At 47.2% G+C, this 23,239-nt stretch overlaps 3 protein-coding genes across 5 annotated transcripts in view; 1 reads left to right on the top strand and 2 right to left on the bottom strand.

Moving 5' to 3' along the window:
* The window catches only part of LOC8023710 (arrestin domain-containing protein 3), a 115,761-nt gene extending 104,977 nt beyond the window's left edge, over positions 1 to 10,784 (bottom strand). Inside the window, exon 1 of the mRNA XM_029994466.3 lies at positions 10,500 to 10,784. The gene's annotated coding sequence lies outside the window, so the exon portion shown is untranslated. The remainder of the gene's footprint in view (positions 1 to 10,499) is intronic.
* A 155-nt stretch (positions 10,785 to 10,939) lies between these two features.
* Positions 10,940 to 17,094, top strand: LOC115330304 (F-box/LRR-repeat protein 12). Its single transcript, XM_029992121.4, has 3 exons — positions 10,940 to 11,311; positions 12,162 to 12,408; positions 14,641 to 17,094. Exons 1-3 carry the CDS (start codon positions 11,127 to 11,129, stop codon positions 15,370 to 15,372), a joined length of 1,164 nt encoding a protein of 387 aa, XP_029847981.2. The 5' UTR covers positions 10,940 to 11,126; the 3' UTR covers positions 15,373 to 17,094.
* A 2,635-nt stretch (positions 17,095 to 19,729) lies between these two features.
* Positions 19,730 to 23,239, bottom strand: part of LOC8051620 (receptor-type tyrosine-protein phosphatase kappa) — a 103,011-nt gene continuing 99,501 nt past the window's right edge. For all 3 annotated transcript variants that reach the window (XM_040207626.3, XM_040207628.3, XM_040207627.3), the window contains exons 16-17: positions 22,391 to 22,526; positions 19,730 to 20,776 (exon numbers count right to left, since the gene is read on the bottom strand). In XM_040207626.3, the coding sequence (XP_040063560.1) occupies positions 20,711 to 20,776; positions 22,391 to 22,526 (202 nt within the window). In that variant the 3' untranslated portion in view covers positions 19,730 to 20,710. The remainder of the gene's footprint in view (positions 20,777 to 22,390; positions 22,527 to 23,239) is intronic.

The following is a 23,239-nucleotide window of genomic DNA, read 5'->3' as shown; positions in this document are numbered from 1 at the left end:
CATGATAGGTGAACAAATGCCAGCAAGCTCTTATGTACAATTATATACCATAAGGTCCCGAAAGAATGCCCACCCAAAATGAAAAGGTAAATTGTGTGCGTGTGTGTTTGTGTGTTTGTGTGTCTGTGCGGGTGTGCGCTGGAGGGGGGGGGGGGGGGGGGCACTAGAAACTACGCAAAACGGAAACTCTTCAACTTCAAAGTTTCTCAACTTTTCCCTCACCACAGTCTCGGGTTTTAACTCATGATTAACTATCACCAGCTCGCCTGCGCACTCACTGTCTTTTCGTTACTGATACGTATCGCAGACACGGCGAACTCGCATGTGCAATACGTATGTGGGAATTCGCTAGGAACATCCCCTGTCGCGGGTACGGCAGCAGAACGGGAACGCAGCGAATTCGCGCTTCATACCACGATAAAGACGCAAAGACCCGGCCCCTCAAACTTAGGTGTCATGGGAACCAATAATTGCGCGCAAAAATCACAGGCAAAAAAAAAAAAATAATAATAATAATAAGAAAGAAATGCGGGAACGAATTTGGAATTTGCATGTCATGGGAAGGGATACCCCGCATAGTACGGATGCTGCAGATTTGCGTGTCACGATGCGATAAGCACGAGGGAACCCGAGGCGAGCACGCTTGTCGCGTACCGATACCGCAAATCACGCAATAAATAAAATTTAAAAAAAAACGGGATAAGCGATTTTTTTTTTTTTTTTTTATGGGGGGGAGGGGGCCGTTTGTACGAGACTATACGGCGATTTAATGTGTGTGTGTCGTCTTTGGAATACACTCGGCCATGCTCAGTGCCAATATGCAAAAAAAAAAAAAAGAAAAGAAAAAAGATTACGTGAATGATGAAACGAAGCATCGTCTCGTCGTTTGTCAGAGCTCTGATGAGTACTCTGACGAAGCGACCTGTGCATGTGCCATTTTCGGAGATGAGGCTTACACGCCGTTGACACGACCACATCGGTATGGTATTTTCATAGCAATAGGGCCTTTGGGCAAACCTTTACCGCGTACCGCGCACTAGTGGAGCCTTTGAAGCATGCTTTTAAGCACGCATCCTACTGTCACGGTATCACTCGGCGCGCGCTTAAAAGCACGCTTCAAAGGCTCCGGTAGTGCGCGGTACGCCGTAAAGGTTTGCTGAAAGGCCCTATGTTTTTTTTTTTTTTTTTCAGAATTAACTAAACAAACAAAACACGGTAAACCACTATGGCCTATATAAAAAAAAGGAATACTCCAATAAATAAAAGCCAAAAAAAAAAAAAAAAAACTTGTTTGGTTAGTTTTGGCGCAACATTTGCGCTTCGGAGCAGGATGGTGCAGCAAAAGTGGATTGGCGCACAATGGCGGCAATTGGCGCAGCGCTTCCATCCCTGCGCAAAGGCAGGTGCTGACGATAGGGAGCCTTAGCAGATCATTCCGATGACCCCGATAACGGTGCCCGACACTCCGCCGGCGCCCAATTGTCCATACAATGTATCGTTATAGGGTGGCGTCACATACATGAGTCCGAAAACAATCTGCCACCACTCCCTAATAGGGAGTGGAGGCAGCTTCCGGGCACCCGGAAGCTTAAGGCCCTGTCACACTGAGGCAACACGACGGCAACAGCAACGCAACATGTTGTCCAACAGTCGGGCAACTTGTTGCTCGCCCCCCGTGTTGTCCGACATCGCGGCAAGAGCAGCAGAACATGGACAACAACGAAAATGTTGCCTCGGTGTGACAGCTTTCGGCAAGAAAAACAACAGCAACTTGTGTTGGACAGCGTGTGTTGCCCTGATCGCGAATTTCGGGCCGGCAACACGACAACATAGATAGCTTCGATGGTAGAGCTAGTCCCCTATCAATAACGTCTTACTCAAATAAAGGGTGGCGTGCTGCTAAAGTATTTTTGATTAATGTTTTTGCTGCGTAATTACGGAAAGCGATATTCGAAATGGTCACAGCTAGGGTCGTGAACGTTCGCTGGTTTTGAAATTACAACTGCCGAGAGACCAGCTCACCATTACTGATAATGAAATAAAATGGTATGCCTACTCACCCGCTGATAAAGTATAATAAAAATAATCCAGAAAAGCAAAGATTAAAAAATCGAAGCATTAAAACGACCACTCTGATCATGATTGTTGATGCTTGGAACTTGGAAACAGCCGCTACCAGACACCTGATTTGTTTTCAGAATACCCAATACGTTTTGGAGGAATGAAGCGATCACAAAGCAGGCGGCGGTAGGCAAATAGACAGCGTTTAAAAATATTTATTCCACCGATTCTTATGAAGGCCGATCCTGTCAGTGTCGCAGTTTTGAAGCACTGCCAGTTCAGTCAAAGCCGCCTGTTCAGTTCAACACCACGCTACAAAAGACGCTTAAGGGGTATTCACACGAGGGAGAAATCCCGGGGATTTCTCCCCGGCACGCGCGCATCACGAGATGAAATCGCGAGGCCTTTGCACATCGCAAAGCCTGACGTTTTCGTCGTGGGATGCGCGTGCCGGGGAGAAATCCCCGGGATTTCTCCCTCGTGTGAATACCCCTTTAGGGGTGCTACTGGTGCTAACTCAGTTTTATAGTAGAAATAGGAATTGCATGAAAGACAAGCATGTACAAGACACTCACTAAAAGTATTTAAGTTAAGTTACAGATTACCACGAAAAATAGTAACTGAGTAGAGTACTAAATACTCAAATTCGTAAAGTAATTGAGTAAAGTACAAAATACTCCAAAAAAGTAACTCGTTACTTTCAAGATACTCTCAAGTTACAATTTTCTCTGCAATTCATTGTCAAGCACAACCGAAGTCAGAAACGCGGTCGATAACGTTATCCAGTGAGAAATAATTACTTCACTACAAATTCTTTTTTTTTTTTTTTCATTAGCATTAGAACGCTTGGTTTGACGAAAACCCGGCGGTGTTTTTCGTTTGTCAGCTGTCGCGTGCGACGCTCCCAGTGCTGACTGGGAGCTGACAAACTGACAGACACCGCCGGGTTTTCGTCAAACGAGCCCTTTCTTTTTTGGCAAAGTCACGCGCACAGCTGGCGCGGAGCCAGAGAGAAGGAGGCACCGCGCAACACCTCCTAAAAAACAAAGCCGTAGTGCTGAAAGAGATAGCGTCATCAGAGAAGGCCAACGCTGGACGCAGATAGGAAACAAGTGCTGCGTCAGCGCTCGGCTTCGAGTAAAGTTTGAGCTGAATGCTGACGCAATCGTAGCGTTCAATCTGTGCCCAGCGTTGACCTTCTCTGACGACGCCATCTCATTCAGCAGTACGGCTTTGTTATCTAGGAACTGTTCCGCCGCTGCGCGGTGAAATGCGGGAGTGCTCAGTGGCCGCTCTGCCGTCGCCGGTTGTTCTTCGCCTTGGGTTTCCGTAGTAGCGGTGCGTGGGCTGTGATCTGTGTGTGTGTTTTTAAAACGATGGATGCGATTCACTCCACGAGTGATATTGATGCGGCTCCTTCCACGAGTGGTATAGATGTGGTTCTTTCTAGAAGTGATATATAGGATGACCGTATTCAAGGGCGTCGACGTACTCTGGCGAGCAGAGTACAGAAAAGGGGGCGAAAAAAATTATAGGAGGATCCATTGGTGGATACTTGGGAAATGCGTTAGCATGACCCTTGGGAAATGCCACACACGCCCCCCTTTGGGAAACGCTAACACTGACCCCGTAATTAGGCCAAAAAGAGTAAAACAGCATAGAGGAAGCAAAAGAAAAAGCCAAAAGAAAAAGTGAAGGGGCCAGGGCTAGACGTTTCTCAAAGGAAAACGTGTGTGGTGTTTTCAGGGGTCATGCTAACGTATTCCCTAAGAATCCACCAATGAATCTTCTTGTATTTTTTAAGCCTTTTTAGTCTTTGATGGAACGCTGTATACACAGAGCGAGATGAGCCCGCGCTCGGAAACGTTGGACAAAATAAATGCCGTTCCGTCGACATACTATGGAACCCACGACAACGATTTTAATTATAAAATAGGATTTGTTCCCCGCAATTCGGGAATGTATCCCCACGTCCCTAACGTGAGGATACATTTGATAATCGATGCTGCCGAGCGAAGGTTTCACCCCAACCCAGCGGCGTTTATATTTCACGGCATGGTTCAAACACGAGATACCCTCGAAAATATTAACGAGGCTCGACGTTAATTAAAACGACGGTTGGAGCATTCGCCGAATGAATTGTGAATTTGGACTGGAATCGAATGGCGACGTGCACGACCGCAACTGCGAAGAAGCCAGCGCCGAGATCCGCGTTGTTTTGGGGGAACACGTAATAATACATCGCACAAAAGGCAATCTGCAGACACTATGGAGTTCTAGGGAACAGTTTTTTTGCACATCCGAGACGGTACGATAAAATAAAAGCGACATAATGAAACAATAAGATACTCGCATCGCAACCTGTGTTTTTTTTTTTTTGTTTTGTTTTTTTTTAGTTGTTACCGATTTACTGTACTTCAAGCTTTACGTATTCGTCTGCGCCCGTCAAGAGGAAGTTTTAGCAAACCGTTAGCAAACAGCGTTTACCCTTCCGCTAAGCTCTCCGCAACGAAGAAGCCGCTACTGCGCATGCGCGTCGATAGCCTTGGCTGTAGAGTTCCGGGTATCGTCGCGGGTTGCAGACAGCGTTGCGGGGCGGTGAAAACGATCTACGAAAACTCCTTATTGAGCCCAAACCGGAACAGAACCGTAACATCATGTCGCGGTTTACCGGTTGGTTGGAAAACGGTTCGACGTGATAAAATGCCAGCCGCGACGTTTGCGGGTGGTGGCGCGAAGTCAGGTAAATGCTGGCGATGGTGGCGTCAACGTAAAATCAACATTTTAACCAGCCAAACGGCGGCGACGTGGTCATCGCTCAATGATACCCTCGCTATCCCGTCCTCCCGGGATGATTATTGCCATCCCGCGCGAACCAATGTCATTAAGTAGATGTCCCTCACTGTCGCACTAACATGTACATTTTTTTTTCAATCATACCTAAAACAAGCAATGAATGGAATCACCTGCCCATCTCGATCGCCACCACCATAACACATCCACTCAATTTTACATCTGCCACTGAAACATTTTTTTTTTTGTCTTATTGATCCGCCCTTGTTTTTCTTACGCTGTTCTATCGTATATATGCCGTTCTTATACGTTTTATATTTTATTACCACTTCCTTCCGTAACGCCTTCGGTCCTTGAAGGTCTTGGAATAAATAAACAAATAAATAATAGAGCAAACAAAAATAGTTCGCGTCTATACACGTTTGCAAGTCCGGTCTCAGGGCGCCGCCATCTTCGCCGGATACTTTGTCCATACTTTGTTTCACCTTACCATGGAGCGCAAAGTATACGCTACGGGCTACCGGAGACAATCCATAGCTCGAGGGGTGTCACGGGTCCTGCCAATCGCGCTGTGCGACGCGGGGAGAGCGAAGTCACGTGACCAACGTCCAACATCGCGAGGTGGAACGGTATCCGACTATTTTTTGTGTGTCACGTGTTTGTGCATGTGTGTGCGTGGATTTTAATGTCTTGTTGCTAAACGTACGTTATCCTTCAAAAAAAAAAAAAAAAAAAAAGTCGTTGGTTGTGTGCTTGTTTGTTCCGCTGTGGTAAATTCCAGAGCAGTCCAGAGTCCTGGACGCTACTTGAAGAAATTTTTGTTTTGTGGGTTTTTCAAAAGCCTATTTACTTTTATCTCCTTCGCGGTCTCATTGTGCGTCCCGGCTGATTGACTTCTCAAGTGAGTATACTGCGCTTTGGTGATTTTTTTAAGCGGTTGTAAGAGCACTTAATTTGCGTAGAACGGTGTTTGCGATGAAAAAGTCAAGATCACAAGAAAAAATTAAGTCTATATTGGTTTTGCTGCCCTCCTTTCCAAAACACGACTTTTAATTAAATTGTCTTTTTTTTGTTTGTTTTTTTAATGCAGAGGACACCGTGTTGAACACACTTTTTTTTCTTAAACGGCTTGGAGTTGTGGAGTTTTCTTTTTAAGAACCTGTTTAAACCGGTTTGTGCTTGGTGGAACTGGTAAGCGAGCCGCTATTTTAAATTCATCACTGAACCGGAATCGAACCGGAACAAATGCAAAGCTTTGAGCCCAAACGCGAACCCTAACCAAACCGGAATAACGACCCGTTTGACTCCCCGGGGGTCGAACCGGTCATTATTCCGGTTCGACTCCCAGAGCCGAAGTCACGTAATTCAGGGTCTACAAGCTATGGTTGATCGCACACTATTCCATCGAAACACGTTTTAGAGAACGGGAACGTTTTCATCGAAGCTCGGTCTAGGGAAGGCGCAGCCTCAGTTTAGGGAAACACCGTTTATCGAAAAGCGGACGCTGTTTAGCCAATCCTTTCGGGCGACGTAAGCGAACCTTGAAGTCGCTAAAGGCTAACGCGTGATTCACTGAGGCCTGCTTGCCCAACCTCCATAGTAACCCTAAAAAATAGGAATCAAAAAAAAAAAAAAAAAAACGGAGAGAACAACGAACTTTTTAACACAGCTCACAATTCAAACGACCTCCTCGGCCACTACACATTAACCAGCTCGCGTGCGTTTTAATTTTTTTTCTTGCTTTGTTTTTTTTTTTTTTTTTCTGTTTATTACGCATTGGGCCCAGTGGCCTAGCCAAGGGGGGAAGCTTCGGAGAATTGGGAATTTTAACAAAAATAAAATCCGATAAACTCCGAATTTTGTCCAATAATAAACTAAAAAAAAAAAACGACACACTCCAAATTTGACGAATAAAAAACTCCGAACACACCGGAACATAGGCATAGGCTACGGGGGGGGGGGGGGGGGGGCATCGGGGCTCGTGCTTTTCCCCCTTCCCCCCCCCCCGGCCAAGATCGTTACCGAGACGCTGTCTACGTGCCATGTGACGAGCTTCTAGTAGCGGCATGTAAACAAAATAACGCCCACGTTGCCTTTATTGACAAAATACATGGGAAATGGAATTACAGCGTGCTTTCGTTAGCTTCAATCTGTTCTGGCGAAAAGGTAACGCGAAGCACCCCCCCCCCCCCCTCCGGGGGGAGAGCTCAGCCTGCCCCCCCCCCCCCCCCCCCCCCCCCGGGGAAAATTGAAAGTCTACGCCGCTGCACCGGAACCCTACCCCTCCCCCTTCCCCCAAAAAAAGTTCCTCGGAAGATGATGGCCTCCATCGGCCATCATCTCCCACCGATATGTTCAGAAAATCACTTATGACTTTCGAATAAGATAACGGTTTGTTCTGAGACTTTGACATTTTGGTTCGGGCCACTAAAGCGCTAAATTTGGACGGAGAATACGCGTCCAGAAATGTGTAATTAAATAAAAAAAAAGAAAAAAAAACAACCTTGTAACTTTGTTTGGGGGGACACCATGTATACTCGGGACGGATCCACGTCCCAGTTGACCATTAGCCCCGAGAGCGAACAGAAGCGTCGCTGCGGTCGCCGCGCCCTGATTGGGTGAGGTGTACTGTGACATCAGGGGGAGGACTCCGCTCCGCGATCTCGCATCGGCTCGCTTCCCAGCACCGGTCTCCTGGTTTGGCGTTGCGTGCCGTAAGCTCTTCGAGGAGCTGGACTTCGTTTACCCGGTGTACATGACGTTTAGTTAGGCTGGTATTGACGTGCTTCCGTACATTTTATAAGCCTGCTTGACCCCTTTACCTTTAAAATTGGATTACAAATCCCGAAAGCTATCGTCGGAGGCAATTCCGCCGAGGAACCTCCCAGTCCGTCCACAAGACACAAGGCAATCTTGCGAGGGGTCGTAGAAGCGGTGGCGCAAGTGTTTCAGACGCTTGAATTCTGTTTCTTGCATGTTCATGATTTAGGACGATATGACATTCCGCTTTCAAGACATTTGAAATGGGCCTTTGGGGGTGTTGGCAAATTAGCTCGCGACCCCGACTCTGCGCTGCCACTCTGCATGCGCTGGTTCGCAAATGTTTTAAAGGCCCTGCGTCTGATGATCTTTGAAGTGCTCGTGGAACAGGGTTGTTTTACATAAATGTAGCTTCTTTCTGAATTAATTATATAGTTTATACACGTATGCAGGCATATTTCTTAGAAGATGCACAATTACTAGAAATTAGTTTGCATGGTAGCAGCAAAAACGGCCGAATCGCCCCCAGTTATCTGTATGATATGTATTGAACTGCCAAACTATGCACGGCAATAGTGCCGTAATTTGGAATGTTTATACTTTTTCCTGACATTCTTTATTCCAGACTTGGGTATTCGGAAAATACACCGTTCAGCCTAAATTGTCATTTCCAATTAAAAGAGACACTGCTGCAGGTCCCCAAAAGCTTCCTCAGCCTCTAAACTCCCTACCGCTAGACTCTCTGACAACAGAGGAAAACAGGAGTAAAAGCAAGCATTCGAACGTCTGTCCAGTGGTACATGCAGCACCAGTAGCAGAAAATGTAGAACCTGTGAAGGGCGACAGTCTGCGTGAGAAAAGCTTCTGGTATTTTAGCTTCAGGACATTTCGATTTAAGTCAAATCTCAATTTTAGGGCTTCAGGGACTAATAACGAGCTAGACACCTTCGCTTACATTTGTTGTACATTACTTGAGGGATGATATAAACAAGAGTACAGATACAACCAGTGGAGCCCATTGAAATACTATCCGAATCCAGCAAAGGTGAAATGCGAGCAATGTATATAATAAATGTTGCGTGTTTTTTTTTTACTTAGCGCCTGCAGTTGGGCTGTCTTACTTGCAATTCTCTCCCCATGGCCCAGAGTGTACTTAGCATGTTGCTTGAGCAGCATGCAGCTTTTCTGCTTCGGCGATCTTGTTTAAAAACAGAGATACAAAAAAATAGTATACATAACCTGCCAATTCATTCAGACCATCAGCAGCATTTATTGTGCGAGATGTAAATCTATAGTGATGCTCCGGCAATTGTGGCCATATTTCTTTATTTTCATATACCAGCTGTGACTTATGCGTTGCCTGCCCTCTCAACCATGCTTAATATGCTGGTTGAAGTTTCGCCTGTAGCTACAGGCCATACCTCAATAAAAGCACTTATAATAATTCACACTTCCTAAGAAAAACACGCAAAAAAAATTAAATCGAAACTAGCGCGCCGACAGCTAGCGTCGTCACAGTCTCCACAAGGCGAGCGGGGCGAGTCGGGGAAAAATTCTCTCCTCGCCGTGACGTCACCCCGGTTCACCGTAAGGGGGCGCCACGGGAACTTCTCGGGACTATATTCGAAGTGTCACTTCTAGTTTCAACACTGAGAAGAAGAGAACCCGCATGTCGAGAGTCCTGCCCTTGAGCTGCGAAGGCTACGAATGACGCAGCGCTATTCGAATCAAGCTTGTGTTCACACAACCGCAGTGGCACCGCCCATACATCGCACAAAAAGACATGGGTCTCGAACGTACCTATCGCATGACACGGGCGAACAGCTATAAGATCACGAGCTCCCATCGACGATTTAACAGATCCCTTGACTGTGTAACGAGGCGAGATGCGAAAGGTAAAGCGTATGCTACGGCGTGCGAGAACATTATATAAACCCAGCCAGCCACGCGAAAGAAGCACTCGTTTTATATAGAGAGCCTTTGACAAGTGTATAATATAGTGGCCGCAAATGTTGGGCCATTTCGCTAACGAAAAGCCCCCTCCCATTACCGGCCATCAGACTCCCAATCATACAACAAAAAAAAGGAAAACGAAAAAAAAAAAAAAAAGAAGCAAACAAGAGCTGAAATTGAAACAATATAAACCTCTTTAATGCGCTTCCGAGCCATCGTCGGCTCCGGCCATTTCAAGAAGAGGGGAAAAAAAAAGGCGGTGGAGCCATTAAAATGCGACCCACCCACGAACACCACAGAGGTTTAACAAAGATTCGAAAAAAGTGTTGGGTCCTTACCGTCGCGCAGACAGAGAGTCTGTTTCGTCCATCCATCCATTCCCCTTTTTCTTTTCTTTTTTTCCCCCTTCGCTTCTGTTTGTATCCTCCGGAGAGCTATATCACACCATTCAGAAACAACCTCTTTTTTTTTCTAATTACGCGAGAGAAGTAAATAAATAAAGTACAAGGGAGACGCGTAATAGCGCAAACCGTCGTCCGCTCCTTTTTTTTTTTTTTTCCCCCTTCCTTTTTTTATCCCGAAACGGAGGAGCATCATGACGCACTCGAGAGTTCCCGGCGCCCCCAACAACACGAAACAAATAAATAAATAAAGGGCGCTTCAGCCGTAAGTTTATCATCATGTCGGCGTCCGCCACTTCAAACATGCTGCGCGAATCGCGTTCGAACAAACCGAAACGGACGCGTAGGATGTCACGAGCTCAAACCAAATAGGCCGCGAGATCTTCCATCCCTAATTTCCCCACCGCAGCTGGTCCCCAAATGGGGATAAGAGCAACATTGGGTCTCGGAGCATCGCGGTGCAGCACGCGCGCGCCATTCTGTACCCCCGCCGCCGCCGCTTACGAGGATAGAGTGCGTAAAAAACCTTACTTTGGAGTGCGTGCGGCGACGACTGACGGACCCGAGTCGCTGCCGTTAGCTTGTCCGCTCGGCGCTCGCTCGTACGTGATCGGCGGTGGCTCGCCGCGGGCGGTCTCGAGGCTTGGTCATGTCGGCGGCATATCCCGAGGCGAGAAGATGCAGAAACGCGCACATCGGCGCGGACACAGCCGTGCAACAACAAACTGCCTTTGCCCCGATTTTTTCTCGGAACGCAGAACGGGAAGAGAGGCGCACGGAGAGCTCGTCGAAGGGTTTGCGGTAGTTCTTTTAGATGGCGCCAGCTGCTGGAAACGCTCCCGCTGCCTCTTGCGGCCGTACGGGCCGTACGGTCGTTTGATTCGTTCGATATTCGAGAGATGGCGAAAGTTACAGCGCGACTCTGTGCTAGGTGGCAGAGCTCTGCTAGACGGCACTCTGCTTGTACGTCTATTCGTCTACAAAGTCGTCCGAGTCATCCGACATTTTAAAAATGGCGGCGTCCTGTCCTGCATTGTTGCTGTTCTGGTCGCTGGACAGATGACGCCCGAAATTGAGGCGGCGATGGTGTGGTTTACGGCATTCGCTTCAAATTGTGTGGCGGAGGTGTTTCAGAACTCTTGACGAGTCGAGGTCCCGATGGAGACTGCAGGTGGGACGAAATCGTCCAAGTCGGAAACCGACGACGCGTCGCATACACACGCCGTCAGCCGAAGCCTGGTGACACTGGGCGCTTTTGGTAGACACATCGAGCAGGTACCCGACAGTATCTTGCTCGAAGTGTTCCAGCATCTCAAATTCAGAGACCTCTGCATAGCAGGAAGGTAGGTTTTTTTCTCGTATCCTTCCGTGTTCCGTCCTGCCGACACTGCTTGATTCACCGCCTCTTGACAGATGCTGAGATTTGCGATGCATAGACTCGTCCAATCGTTGCACAATACGTCCAATCTATATTTAAGATAGAGAAGCTCGAGGATGAGGCAGCTTGGTGGAATTGTAATTTATTAATGGCAAGCTACGCCAATCATCCGAGTCAAATCTACTGTCTGAAACAAAGACTGGATCTGATTTGCCTTGCATTGACTTCCATTTCATTAGTCTTTCTACCTCGACCGTTTTGTCTACCGCTTCAATTTCTAATCGCAGAAGTGGGGCTTCGGAGCAGGCAATGCTCCAGCACTGTTCAGTGCAACGACAGGATAAATGACAATGGAGGTTTCATGTCCTAATCTCAGTTCACTAAATGAACCCTCTCTCGAACCTCAAAATCCAAAAGAAAATGACCCCCCGGATGGCGCACTAATTGAAAGCGTACATGTGCGTCCACTTATTCATAATTGAGAGGGGGGGGGGGGGGGGCGGGGCGGGTTGTGGACTCTGCAACTTCTTGTCTTGAAATCCAGAGACTGAAAGGGGAAAGCAAACGACGAACCGCGAGTTCGGTAGCATAACACTACATTACAGCAGCTTCCTTTAGTTTCCAAACTTCCAAACCTTTTTTATTTTTTTTATTTTTTGCACACGGCTAGAAGTTTTAGGAATGCATTACCTTGCTGCCAAATTCAGCATTCAAGTTCTAGCATTCCTTCTGGGCAGCCCTAAACCTTCACATCGACCATTGACGGTGACGATGGCCGACCGTGCAATAACCCATCGCCCCCTTTTCGACGTCAGCGTTTGCAGGCGGTGGTACCGAGTGAGCCGCGACCAGTCCCTGCGTCGCGTCGTGGACCTGACGTCGGTGCCCTTCACGGTGTCCCAGGCCTGGTCTCTGATTCGCCACCAGCTCAACTCCCACGTCCTGGAGCTCCGCGTGCGCGGATCCGTCCAGTTCTTTCACACTGACCACTCGCGTTGGCGGACGCGCTCCTTCACTTCAAAGTCGCTGGCATACCTGGTCGAACGCTGCCCGTCCCTTCAGGTAAGCCGTCGACGAACCGGGTCCTTGGGAGCGCAAGCTCATCTTCTTCTTTTGCAGGGGTTATGGTGATGTCAGAACGCCAAACTCTGATTGACTCTGATGGGAGGATAGTGGGTAGACCTTAAAGCAAGCTACCTTGAGATCTACCCACTAGCCTTCAATCAGAGTCAACCAGAACTCGGCATTCTGACGTCACTACAACCCCTACAAAAGAAGCAGACAAACTTGCGCTCCGCATAGTCGGCAATGGGCTAGTGTATAACGCATTCCCGAGGTTTACGCGCTAGAGAGAAGGGGGCACGGCTAGCCAGTGTTACATGCATACGTAGATGTCACCTCGGAGATTCGCTTGCCTGTGGCAGTTGGTTTGTTACCCGTCAACGCTGCTCAGTTTACCATCGCGAGCCGTCTTGCGTTGAACAGCGAGTGCGAAAAGGTCATGGTTCTTTCCCACTTGCGAAAGGATGGGACGTTCGAACAGGCCAATTGGGGCCCAGGATTTGCTGCATGGTATTACTCCGCAACGAAGTCCCAATACGTGAGAGGCTAAGAACCTAGTAGACGCTATGCCTCCGGCACACGCTCGTTGCCTTGCGACGGCCTTTGGCTGCGCATGCGCCGAAGTGTCGTCGAAGGCAGAAAGCTTGTGCTGGAGGCAGACCATCTACTCGGTTTGTAGCCTGTCAACAACTACAAGACGCCAGCCACTGAACAGACTTCGCTTATATTCATTCAAAGGGTCATTGGAAAGAATGTGCCCTATAGTCTGTTGCAGGTCAATAGTGAGGCAAGCTCCTTCAATAAAGCCCCCTTTTGTATGAGTGTAGCTATGGCCACCAGTCACGGCTATATTTTGTTTCACTATAACTTGGTGAACTGTGGAGTTTACAGCCCCTGCGACCCAATAAGAGTGTCAGAGGGAGGCACGTAATACCGTGTCATGGGAGCGTGTGTGTTTACTGTGCCAAGGGACCGGTTGTTGTCTACTGGATGAGAGTTGTCTGCTGCGAAACCAACCAATTTAGGATGCTGCGAAACCAACCAATTTAGGACAAACATCCAGTGCCACAACACTGCCCTCTGCTGGAGTAGCGAGGTCTTCGGGGAGAGTTCGTGAGCAAACCATATGCTCAATTTACTTGCAAATCTTTGGCAGGTGCTAATGCCAGAGTGGTCAATTACACGACTGCGATCGCCAATGGCTACGATGTGGCAAGAAGAAAAATACCGGAAGCGGATAGGGATGTGGCGTCACTTTTTTTGTTTACATATAATTGAAATGGATAAATTCGTCCATATTTCTTCTTTTTTTAATATAACCTCGATAGGGATAGAATAGGGCAAGTTCAATTGTTGTTAAAAGGAAAAAACCTAGAACTACTATTTTGTTGAGGATGGCGCGTTTGCCGTGGAAGTAACGAGGCCTCCGTGGCCTCAACCATGGAGTGTTATCACGTGACGTGATTTGTTCCGGCACTTTTTTTCGGTCACAGAAGTTGCCGTCTCTACAGTTTCCCAAGTTTTCGTGAAACGGACTATAGCAGAGAACATAGTGAGAAGGGCTCATTGTGCGATTCTAAATCCGTAGCAGACTACAGTCGACTTTACAACTGTACTTCGAATGCCTTGTTCGGGTGTTTCCATCGACGAAATTCATCTGCCAATTTATTGGGGGTTTTGTACCCTAGGCTAACCGTGGTGCAAGTTGTGGTGAAGGGAAGTTTACCTGGTTTGTTGCGATGGGTCGGTTTTTTGGCCGTTTGTTTAGGTGACAACTAGGGCCACATGCAAGGACCCCACAGATGCACTTGGTCGGCCGTTGCTGCAGTGCACATTGCTAAATCCCATCTCATCATACTTATCACAAGTTATTGGATCGTTATCCATCTCCGTAAAAATGTTCTCCCATCTCACCTACCACCCAAAAAACCGCCCAAAGTACCTACCTTAGAGCACAAACTCTTCCTTGTCCTGAAGGCAGTCTATGTACACACATTTCTCGCTGAACATGGGCATTTTATCCGTGTTAGAACCAAACCAAAAGCTCACACCTGGCCACTCATACTTGTCATCTTGAAGTAGAACATTACACAGACCGAATCTTGCGCCCGTTATTTCTTTTTGCCGCTTCAGCAATTGCGCGAGAGTGCAATTGCTCCCTTCCATCCTCTCGCGAACGAGTCGAATCGCAGCAACACGCATTGACACTGCGTCGCTCCCGCCGTCACGCAGGTGCTGCACCTGAGGGACACCTTCATCGCCAACAACACTGTCTCCACCAAGGTCACCGTCGCCGAGCTGCCGCCGTCGCTCACCCACCTCGTCCTACGTGGCTCGTTCCTCCACCCGTCCGAGTTTTTCCGTCCCGACCCCGCCAAGGCGCTGCGGCGACTCGCCTTCCTCGACGTCTCCTACTGCACGCTCGTGACGAGCGGCGAGCTCGGACGCTTCGCCAACTGGACGTCGCTGCGGGCGCTCGGCCTCGAAGGCTGCCACCGCGTCAACGACGGCGGCATGACCAACGTTGAACCCGTGCTGCGGTTTCTCCAGGCCATCGACCTCGAGGGCACCGACGTCGGCGACAAGGGCGTCGAACTCATCCTCACACGTGGCCCGGGCCTCCGCTTCCTCTTCTTGGGACACACGGGGTTCACGGGAATCGCGTTTGTGAAGCTCGCCGCGGAGCGCAAGTTGAGAGGTCATCGGTTCGAACTCACGAGGGTCTGCCTGCGGAGGACCACGGTCAACGAGGCGGCGGTGTTTGCGTTGTTGCAGCTGGCGCCGCGGCTGACGTGGTTCGTCGGCTCGGGCCCTCACCTGAGCGCCGAGACGACGACGAGGGTGAAGGAGAGACTTCCGTCGTGCCGGTTTGTCAAGTTTGCGCCGTTTGAACTGGAACAGGACCGCTGCTGCCGCCACTTCACCAAGGACGTGGTGCGGACGATGAAGTTTGAGGGCTCTTAGGGGTGGGACGCGGTAGGCGATGAAGTCAGGACTCGTTTAACTCCAGATTCTAAGAGAGGCACTTTTGTGGTGGCCGAAATCAAGCCGCACTTTGTCGCGTCGGGGCTTGCACTGCGCCGCCGAATTTAAAAATGACGCGGCACCACTTGATTTGATTTGAACCGCCACTCGCGTGCCCTAGGTTTCGGAGACGAGAAATGCAGTTAGGTGGAAAGACGTGCTGAAAACTGAATATGTCATAGTGGACTCCACAGTGCTTGGGCACTGTGTGGCATCCCGGTTTGCGCTGCGTCACTAAATTTGTAGATGACACGGCGCTGTTTTGTTCGAACCATTGTTTCCATGCCCCTAGGTTGTGGAAACGAAAAATGCAGTTGGGGTGGAAAGGTGTACTAAGAAGTAAAGGGATTCGGTGCATATTGCGAAGCTTGTCTTACCGGGCATCTTTGATGGTGGGGACGTTAAAAGTGTGGTCTTTTCTTAAATATAAGTGTTGGGTGGTCTTCTGTTCAAGCACAGATCGGAGGAGAAGGTCTCACTGTTTTATTCAAAGCTAGTCGAATCTGTTTATCGAGTCGATAGAACACTATGAAAGTGAGAATTGTAGAATCGGTTTTGTCCACGAAATTTGATGTATTCTAGATTGAATGAATTATAATCTGGAAATCTTGCCTTCCTAAAAACAGACTGACCCAGAGTGACTTTGCCGTCACCTTGCCTAACATATGTACTTCGTCATCAGTTGTCATTAATAACCTCACATATTGAATGCTCAACAAATTTACCTGCCAAGCAAGTTTAATTTGAATTTCACGTTGCTGACTAGTTTTGAATGCCCTCCACAAACATTTCTAAGGTTGTACGGATTTTAAGCCTGTTTTGGTAGATGCAGTGTGTCGAAGGGTATCCAGCTCGGTGTTTGTAATGAATAAATGAGGACCTTAGCTGGATTTGAGCCAGACCAATTACTCTTAGAAGGTTTGGACAAAAATGTTCCAAGCAAGACTTTCCTATTCCTTGTAAATAATAGGCTTGCTTTACCTTAATTTAAACCCATCTGTAACTTGAACAGCTTGAGTCTGCATAAGCTGTTTTACTGTCTAAAATAGTAGTTTTCTTGCCTTGTAACATGCCATTTTGTTCCGTTAAGATGATGACTCGAGAGAGGAAAGAACTACAAACTTTTTTTTTTAGACTTGCAGCAGCATAAGACGTTTTTTGCGAGATAATGCAACTACTAAACATATGTCTACCTACATTTACACAGTGCATGAAATCACTCACCTCTCTTCATACTTGAGGAGCATCTCGCAGCGCAGCATTTATAAGTCACAGATCCTCTGGAATTTCTTTGAACAGTTTATTTCCACAAAGCAATATAGTACTAGGAGGAGTTTGGCACAATCCCAATGACGTTGTAAAGCAAGCTGCGCCACGCAAAATGTCTCTTGGCATGTCCACGGACAGATGCAGGCAGCAGATATGTGCGCGGCTATTCTGACAGAAAAGCGACAAGGCATTTTTTGACATTGCTGCATACATTGCGTGTTCTTTTTGTTCATCAGCTGTGGAGCATTGGAAGAGATGTTGGCAAAAGTTCCTAGCATTTTTAAGCAAAACCTACACTTCTTTTTTTTTGTTTTTGGAGTGAGTTTAACATTGACACAGGTTAGTCTGGTGGTCCCCTTAAGATAGCTCTCACCCTTTTTTTTTTTTTTTTTTCAGATAAAACTTGCACCTAAGTGTCAGCCTGTCGTCTGCATCTGCTCGTGACAATTGGTCGACAGACGTCAACCCTAACCTACTACACCCTCCTAAACTTTTTTGCCTAAACTTTTTTGGCTGTCTGCGACAGCACGCAACAACATGCTATTGTGAACCTGTGGGGGTGCACCAATTTGATTCCAGGGCCTAGGTCTGGCCCCCAACTTTTGTATGTGTGTATTTGTTGATGTAAGCGTCCCACCGAAAACTTGCGCCCGGCTAGAAAGGTATAAAGTGATATCAAAGACATACAGGGTCCATACATTGCATTTATGTAAAACCTTTCTAAGATTAATCTTACGCAGACGGCTTCGACGCACTTTTCAGGATTGCAGAAGTGGGTGGTATGAAAGGCACGGTTCCTTTTCAGCGTCAAGCAGCAGAAAGTCAAAGTGTTGCAGATGGGGTTGCATGAGCAACAAACAATTGTAACATTTATGTGTGTGGCTTGAATGTTTACGGTGTGTGTTTACAGCCTTGCATCTGCACGACAGTCTCAACTACATACAGACAAAATCTTGGTCTGAAGCTGATTGGACTGGTAACTAGATCATGAGCCACAAAAGAAGTGGAAGAAGCTGATTACAAGCAAACATGGCTCGCACTGTTTGTCTGCCTCACTTAGCTTAACCTATTTGACAACAGATGTCAGACACTTCGAGATCATTGTGGATTTTTTGTGCTATGTTGTGGATACAGATCAGTTGACAATTCTTAATCTGCGATTGCATGTAGTACTGAGAAGAAGTGTTATATAAGTTCAACTATATAAAAATAGATGGTTGCATCCCAAGCTGCCACCTATACACTCACATTCAACACAGTATAAACAGCATAGGAACAACAACATAATCAAACTCTCCAGCCCAACTATGAATTCATAATGATCATCAAACCCTGCTGAGGGATCTAAAATCACAAGTCTGTCTTTGCGAACAATGTCATCATTTCGCCGGGCTATTCCATCGTCCAAACTATGCGGTTGTCTCGGAAGCACTTTGCTAAAACGAGAACTATGATCTCAACTCACTTAGATGTCCTCGAGACAAACATCTAAATAATGCCAAGCAGCACTGGCACAAAATCTATTGAAAGAAAAACGATGAGGGCTATGTATTTGTAGCTCTTTAAAAGTGTGCAGAGTTGCAAGACTAGAAGGAAAATAATGACGTATAGATATGATCGCAACTGGTGGAAGGTTTCACTTGTCCAAAAACCGAAGGCCTGTGTCATTCTGGATGCAGCAAACTTGGTGTATCACGCCGTTTGCAACTTTGGTGCCCGCTTTGGTGCGCAAATATGCATAACACATCTAGCTTGCTCAGAAAGAACTACGTCGCACTTGACACTGATTCGATTTTCGGTGTGCTCAAAACGAGTATAGGCAAGTCTATCAAGATGGTTGCTCGAAGGTGAGATTGGCAGGGTGCCGTTCCCTGCCGTTCCCGCTTTCCGAGTTTGGGAAGTTTCTGTACAAGGGTGAAGGTGAGGGAATGCAGCAACATAGACAACGCTGTTTCTGTTCGAAACAGGATTTGTTAAACATACGCATTGCCCCATGTATTTCTTGCTTTCAGCGTTTGTTCAAAACCTGGGCCAATTTGGGAGTTCTCACTCGAATATCTAGGTTTGGCATTCACCAGACTAGCCAGGTGGCGCAAGCTACCGCACACTTCAAACGATCTCCGAAACAAAACATGGTCGGCACATAAACTACGCCGCGATGTCCTAAAATGTTCGTTGCCCACCTAGACGGTTGGGACACAATACGTGAGTAAAACATATAAAATAGCGCAACAGAAACAAGGACAAGAAGTAAACAGGACAGGCGCTAACTTTCAACTAGTTTTATTCTGGAAAATTGAACACATATATACACACGACAGGCAAAGCAGCACCACGACTTTTACGTGGTGCTGCTTTGCCTGTCGTGTGTATATATGTGTTCAATTTTCCAGAATAAAACTAGTTGAAAGTTAGCGCCTGTCCTGTTTACTTCTTGTCCTTGTTTCTGATGCGCTATTTTATATGTTTTACTAAGATGAACCAACTAGAAAGTTAGCGCCTGTCCTGTTTACTTCTTGTCCTTGTTTCTGTTGCGCTATTTTATATGTTTTACTAAGATGAACCAACTAGCCCAACAACGTACCTTACTAAACAATACGTGACTTCATAGCCCTCTAATAACTCGCTATTCCGTCCATACCCGTCTTCACCTCAAGAAAAAAACAAGCTTTGTGCATTGTTCCTACGCGGCGCGAAGTAGTTCTTGCAAGATTCGGTTATCAGACGAAAAAGCGATGCTTTTTGCATTTGGAACGTGGACGTCTTGATAAGATAACATATAACCTAACCTAAAATCATCCACTTACATATATCTTAATTATCCACGTAAAGGGGGAAGTGGTGATGCTCCGCGAGGAGCAGTACTCTTTTTTTATACTACGGTTCTTGAGATGAAAACGGGCGTAATCATCACGCTTTCACCGTCCACCAAGCTCCATTTCATCCGCCTGTTTGCGGAACAGCGCGCAACTGCTGTGCTCTATGGAGGTCTCGACGTCAAACGAGCAACCATTTCACGCTACCATCGTAACACTTTCCTAAGCGAGCGTCAAGTGCTGTCCAAACAGGACACAGCAAACACTGTGCACGGCAAAAAACGTACGCACGCTTCTAAAAAAAAAAAAAAAACGCGAAAGTTACGGCGCGCGTGTCTTTTTTCATTGGGGACATCAACCACGTAAACAGCACGGCTTTCCTCCTTGCCTTTTCGCTGTTGTTTCCTCCCCTTTCCTGCTTCGGTAGATTGAGGACTGACAGCAACAGCGAAGGCCTTGACGACAGCGAGTAAATCGTGTGAGGGGCTCCCCGTACCCGCGTGATTAGCACGCTACGAGTCTCTTCTGCCCAAGGACAAAAGCAAATTAAAACCCCTCTCGCAAAAAAAAAAAAAAAAAAAAGTTTTTACAGCGGATTGGGACCGGAGGAAGAACTGCAGAAAACATATCCTGTTTGGGCAGCCCTTAATCTGCTGTTTTCCAACTCGATCATCTTTCCATACCATGTGGCAACCCTTGAGACACCGTCACTTATTCAAATAGCATTAAAAAGTCTGCTAATCAGTCGCATCAAACGATTCGCACAGCTGAACTCGAAAAATCGATAACACACTACAACCACATCTCGAGCCTTGTTAGCGCTGAAGCAGTTTTACAACCAATCCGCTTTCGCAGGAAGTCTGTGATGTTTTCTCACATTGGGGTACCATGCGGAAGGTCTTCTGTGATTGGCCGTACGCTATACCGCGTGACCCTGCGTCGCAGCGGTTTCGTGCTTCTCGTTGCACTGCACGCACCGAACCGGTACGAAACCGAAAATGAAATTGTCACCATTGGAAGTGAACTTGGGACCGCGGAACGATCTCGGAGACAGGCTTTGGCTAATGTCGTTACCATGGCAGGACGTGGTTTCCCGGGGAGTTGGGGTAGGGTCGTGTGTTATGTGTGACTGTTTTCTTCTGGAATGTGGACTTTGAAAGCACGGCAAGTTACTCCCTCCAAAAGGCGAGGACTCACTCCTTGTTCAGATAGTGCAGCACATAGTGCTGAATAAGGTCGTAGCAATACTTGTATTCGGTCTGCAAGAAACAGAAAGGAAGAAAATTAAAGGGGAAACACGCGAAGGAAGACCCACTACGAACCTTTAAAGGAATGGTGAACCGAAATTTGAGTTTAAGAAAACAATGCAGGAGCTGTAGGCGGGACGCTACAATCCCTACAACACTACTCGTACGGCGATGTCTCAAAGGGACGGCCGCATTTTTGCGAAAAAAAAGTCGAGATTGATTGAGGCCGACGAGGCGCGTGACGTCAAAATATCTCGCTTCCTCCGTTCTTCGCTTCGCCCCCTCAAGGCGGCGAGGCTGAGAAGACGCGAGGCCGTTCCCTCCCCTTCTCGGAGAGACAAGACGTAAACTTATCTGTCAAATGCGCTTCTTTTTTTTTTCTTTTTTTTTTTTTTTTGAAAAATACGGTCATCCGTTTGAGATATCGCCATATAAGTGATGTTTTGGTGTTTGTAGCTTCCCGTTGCACGCTTTTGCCGCCGTGTTTTGTGGAATCCAGATTTCGGTTCAGCATCCCTTTAAAGGGGTTATGACACGAAACTTAAACGGATAGATTATTCTTGAAATTGAATGCACATAGGCTACTTAGTGTATACACCAAGTTAGGCAATTTTTAGAGCTCTGGTGGTTGCAATACTCAAATATTGACTTTTTATCATTTTCATCTGGCGACCAGCCAACACTGCCCAAGTTAGTCACACCATGGTGTCCATAAGCCTCGTGATCATGAACTCTCTCTCATTCTAGGCGGCCCCATAGTCGCAAAAACTCTCTTCGCCGCGGTACGATCAAAACCGCTCACGCAACTCGGCAACCCGAAAGCTATTATCGCTCTCGCCCCTGGCCCGTTGACCTTCCACCCTGCATGCGCCTGCGAAATATTCCCGGAGGACGGTGACCACGTCGCTGGACCTGGTCGCCAGCGGGTCGCAGTCAAAATGTACAGCTTCCAACATTTCTTGATGGCAATCATTCTCATCGCTGCTGCGATCAATGTCGAACACTTTGACAAGACGAGTGATGCCGAAGACGTAATTGCCACGGGCCGCATGCTCGAAACATGGAAGATAGACGACAAAGCTGAAGCTTCGAGGCGCCAAGAGAGCCAAGCCTGTGAGTGCGTGCAAGGGGACGGCGCGCGGGAGGCTGATGACGTCACCAGCCTCCCGCTCCGCCCGGATCCGCCTTTCCGAGAAACCCGCATATAAATAGATTAATCCAAGCAAATATCTCGCCATTTTCAAAACAAATTTAGCAGGATTATAGGAACATACAATGGGTCCTAGCAGTATGGTTTTCTCATATTTTATTTTTGGCGTGTCAGAACCCTTTTAAGCAACGGAAATACAGGGTGTTTCAACAAACCTACGCCAACACAAAAATAAACGTTTAATACGTACGGATGGGCGCCTATTGTGACGAATTGGCGCATGCTCGGTACTGTGCGATACAAGTCTTCGTAAACCCAATAGACAAAAAACAATCTACGTGTTTACTTTACGCCCAGCTGCTTAATTAGAAGCATGGGAGTCGGTACATCTTTTCCGCGGTGCATCTTTGCTTTGGTGTTGCAACTGTGAATATCCAATGCGGGGGGGGGGGGGGGGGGGGGGGGGGGGTACTTACCATGTTTTCGACAAGCTGCGGTCGGTGGCGACGAACGGTTTTGACAGCTTGGAAGACATCAACCTCTCCATGCTCTACGACTTGTTCAATCGCCACGTTGGCCGCACAGTAGACGCCGGCTCGGCACTTGCCGTTCCTGTACCGAGAACACAACGGCTGGGACAAGAGTCCAAGCAACTCAAGATACCGACCCTTCTGCAACTGACAAAAATTAACTACTGCGTAACATATATTCCACTTGTGCCTTATTTAGCTGATCTTTTTCCAGAATTTCTCTTCTTTTAATTTTTTTTTTTTTCATGTCTATACATTACGACCGTTCCGCCTCTTTCATCTCGGTTCTCTGCTGTCGGCCGAGGGGAACAACGAAAAATTCGAACTGCGTCAAGAAATCTCCTTTCTGTAGATATTGTTATAAACCCCCATTTTTTTTTTCTTCTGATTTCACGAGCATCGCCTTACGCAGCAAGAGCTTGCACGTGTCAGACAATTAATAGGCTATTTCCATTTCGTGTGACTAGTTCGTACAGAGTTTATAATTTATGCTCCACAACAAGGAAATATTAGACTTACACTTACAAAAAAAAAAAAAGAAACTATAGGAGTATTTTGCAAAATTACCACGTAATTATTCAATTGCTCTTTGAAAAAAAAATACGCGGAAGATAATTACTTGTGTAGTCGAAAGAGAGAGAGAGAGTGTGCGCGCGTCTGAAATAAATAAATGAAGGTTCTAGAGAAATTGTCGTAGTCGGCAACAGGTACTGTAGTGCAATCGTCGAGCACAGGCCTATGCAATGTGGGCACCAACCTGCCCGCGATTCTGCACGTACGTAAATCGTGTTACAG

The sequence above is a fragment of the Ixodes scapularis genome, unplaced genomic scaffold (assembly GCF_016920785.2).
Source record: "Ixodes scapularis isolate PalLabHiFi unplaced genomic scaffold, ASM1692078v2 PGA_scaffold12__126_contigs__length_90152505, whole genome shotgun sequence".
In the NCBI taxonomy this organism is placed as follows: Eukaryota; Metazoa; Arthropoda; class Arachnida; order Ixodida; family Ixodidae; genus Ixodes; species Ixodes scapularis.
The sequence above is the reverse complement of the archived record's forward strand: the minus strand, read 5'-3'. Positions and strand labels throughout refer to the sequence as shown.

Coding starts and splice junctions, on each gene's coding strand:
- LOC115330304 (XM_029992121.4), top strand. CDS start 11,127: ATGGAGACTGCAGGTGGGACGAAATCGTCCAAGTCGGAAACCGACGAC. Junction 11,312..12,161: donor GACCTCTGCATAGCAGGAAG/GTAGGTTTTTTT, acceptor TTTCGACGTCAG/CGTTTGCAGGCGGTGGTACC. Junction 12,409..14,640: donor AACGCTGCCCGTCCCTTCAG/GTAAGCCGTCGA, acceptor GCCGTCACGCAG/GTGCTGCACCTGAGGGACAC.